Source organism: Penaeus monodon, chromosome 31, assembly GCF_015228065.2.
Source record: "Penaeus monodon isolate SGIC_2016 chromosome 31, NSTDA_Pmon_1, whole genome shotgun sequence".
In the NCBI taxonomy this organism is placed as follows: Eukaryota; Metazoa; Arthropoda; class Malacostraca; order Decapoda; family Penaeidae; genus Penaeus; species Penaeus monodon.
In genome coordinates, this window is record NC_051416.1 from 8914904 (window position 1) to 8917077 (window position 2174).

The 2174-nt window shown below is 44.1% G+C and overlaps 1 protein-coding gene across 1 annotated transcript in view; it reads left to right on the plus strand.

Moving 5' to 3' along the window:
* The window catches only part of LOC119592881 (protein turtle homolog B-like), a gene marked incomplete at its 3' end in the record, with an annotated part of 32862 nt that overhangs the window by 11122 nt on the left and 19566 nt on the right, over nucleotides 1-2174 (plus strand). The window contains 2 exon segments of the mRNA XM_037941775.1: nucleotides 56-370; nucleotides 2017-2168. Of these exon segments, the coding sequence (XP_037797703.1) occupies nucleotides 56-370; nucleotides 2017-2168 (467 nt within the window).

A 2174-nucleotide genomic window follows, 5' to 3' on the forward strand; every position in this document is an offset into this window, starting at 1 on the left:
CGACTTCCCATGCAGTAACCACCCACTGACACGCTTCTTCTGGCCAACCCAACAGTTCCGCCAAGGAGGCTCACCGTCTATACAGACATGAACGTCGAGGCGAGGAGGTCCGTCGGCCCCTACCTGGAGGGGGAGACCTTGAGACTCACCTGCAAGGCCTTCGGAGGATCGCCGCCCCCGAGAGTCACCTGGTGGGAAGGGGCATTGCTCTTGGACATGACGCCCGAAGTGGAGACTCTTGACGAAGTATCTAACACGCTGGTCGTCCCGTCCCTCTCGCGGCGGGACCTGAATCGGGCCCTGACTTGCCACGCCCAGAACTCCAACCTGACAGAGCCCCTGACCACGACGCTCACCCTCGACATGAACTGTGAGTATAGGCGTCCTGTGCGAGTCGCTCTTCCGAGGTTAGAAGAGGTGGAGCGTTTTGGGTTCAGGAATAAGTTGTTAGGGTAGTTGTTAGTGTAGGGGTTAGTGTAGTTGTTAGTGTAGTTGTAGGGTAGCTGTTAGTGTAGGTATTACTGTAGTTGTTTTATTTTTTTATTATTAAAGCTGGTTCTTTACTGCTGTTATTATTTCCTTGTAACTGTTACTATTATTTTTATTTACAGTCTTAGTGTTGCGTTCCACATTAACATCGTTATTTTTTTCTTTTATTGCTTGTTTTATTACTGTCCTATCAGCATTCTTATCATTTTTTGTGTGTGTAATTGATGATGATATTTTGCTTTGTTATTGTAACATTAAATTTGGTCTTGGGTTGAATAACAATATCATCATTATATTTCATTTATTGATATTCACATATTGACATGTCACTGTTAGGAGTATCAGTTATAACGATCACCATCACCCTTATCATCATACCCTTCTCATCTAACCTTATCAGAAACACGCACAGAATTCACTGAATAGCCGATTTTGATATTTCAATGTCTAGATCATGCAAAGATTCCTATGAATAGCTATATTAATATTGGTTTATGACACTGATTTCATGAAAATGAAGGAATGTCATATGTACCATATGTAACTTTTTTTAGCAGCAGAAGTAGCACCCAAGTTATTATGAATAGAGAAGTTATGAGTGAGAATTCATTATTCAGCAATACAATGTATGCCATGACCGTTTCGATATTGAATCATCACAATCACATTAAATTGATGAAGATGCAATATCGACATGCTATTACGCATTTTATTCTCTTTCTCAATTTATTCTCCTTTATACCTATGCATACGCCACAATTTAAGCATAATCAACATCATTCCACACATGGTTTCAAATTCCTTAAGTCAATCCCATAGCATTTTTTTTCACCCATAGTTCCCCCCAACACTTCAGGCCATATATTTTTCTTTCTCTCACAGTCCCTCCAACACGAGTCAAGAATTTCTTCACACAGTCTCAGATAACATTTTCCTCCCACAGTTCTTCCCAATTAAACAATTTCATCCCACGGCTTCCCACATTGCATTTTCTACCCACATAGCAATTTCGTCCCACATATTTTTTTCCCGCAGTCCCTCCAACCCACGTAAAAATTTCCTCCTACATTTCCTTCAACCCATATCGGAATATTTACCCACAGTTTTCCCACATAACTTGTTTCCTCCCAGATAAACATTTCCCTCCCACAGTTGCTCACACATGAACTATTCCTTCCAACCCACATGAAAATTTCTTCCCTCAGTTTCTCCAACCCACGTCACTTTCCCCCCACAGTTTCTCCAACACACATCACTCTTCCCCACACAGTTTCTACACCCACCATCACTTTTCTTCCACAGTTTCTCCAACCCACACCACTTTCCCCCCACAGTTTCTCCAACCCACACCACTTTTCCCCCACAGTTTCTCCAACCCACATCACTCCCCCCCCAACAGTTTCTCCCACACACGTCACTTATCCCCACAGTTTCTCCAACCCCCATCACCTTTTTCCACAGCTCCTCCAACCCCCATCACCATTTCCCCCACGGTTTCTCCAACCCACACTACTTTCCCCCCCACAGTTCCTCCCCTGTGGGCCCGCTTCGAGAGAACATTCGAGGCTCTGAGTGCCAACGTAGCTTACTCGATTGTGTGTGAAAGTGCCGGCTCTCGTCCTCCTCCCCTCATCACCTGGCGCCTCCATGACACTATACTCACCACACACACCGAGACGGTAAGT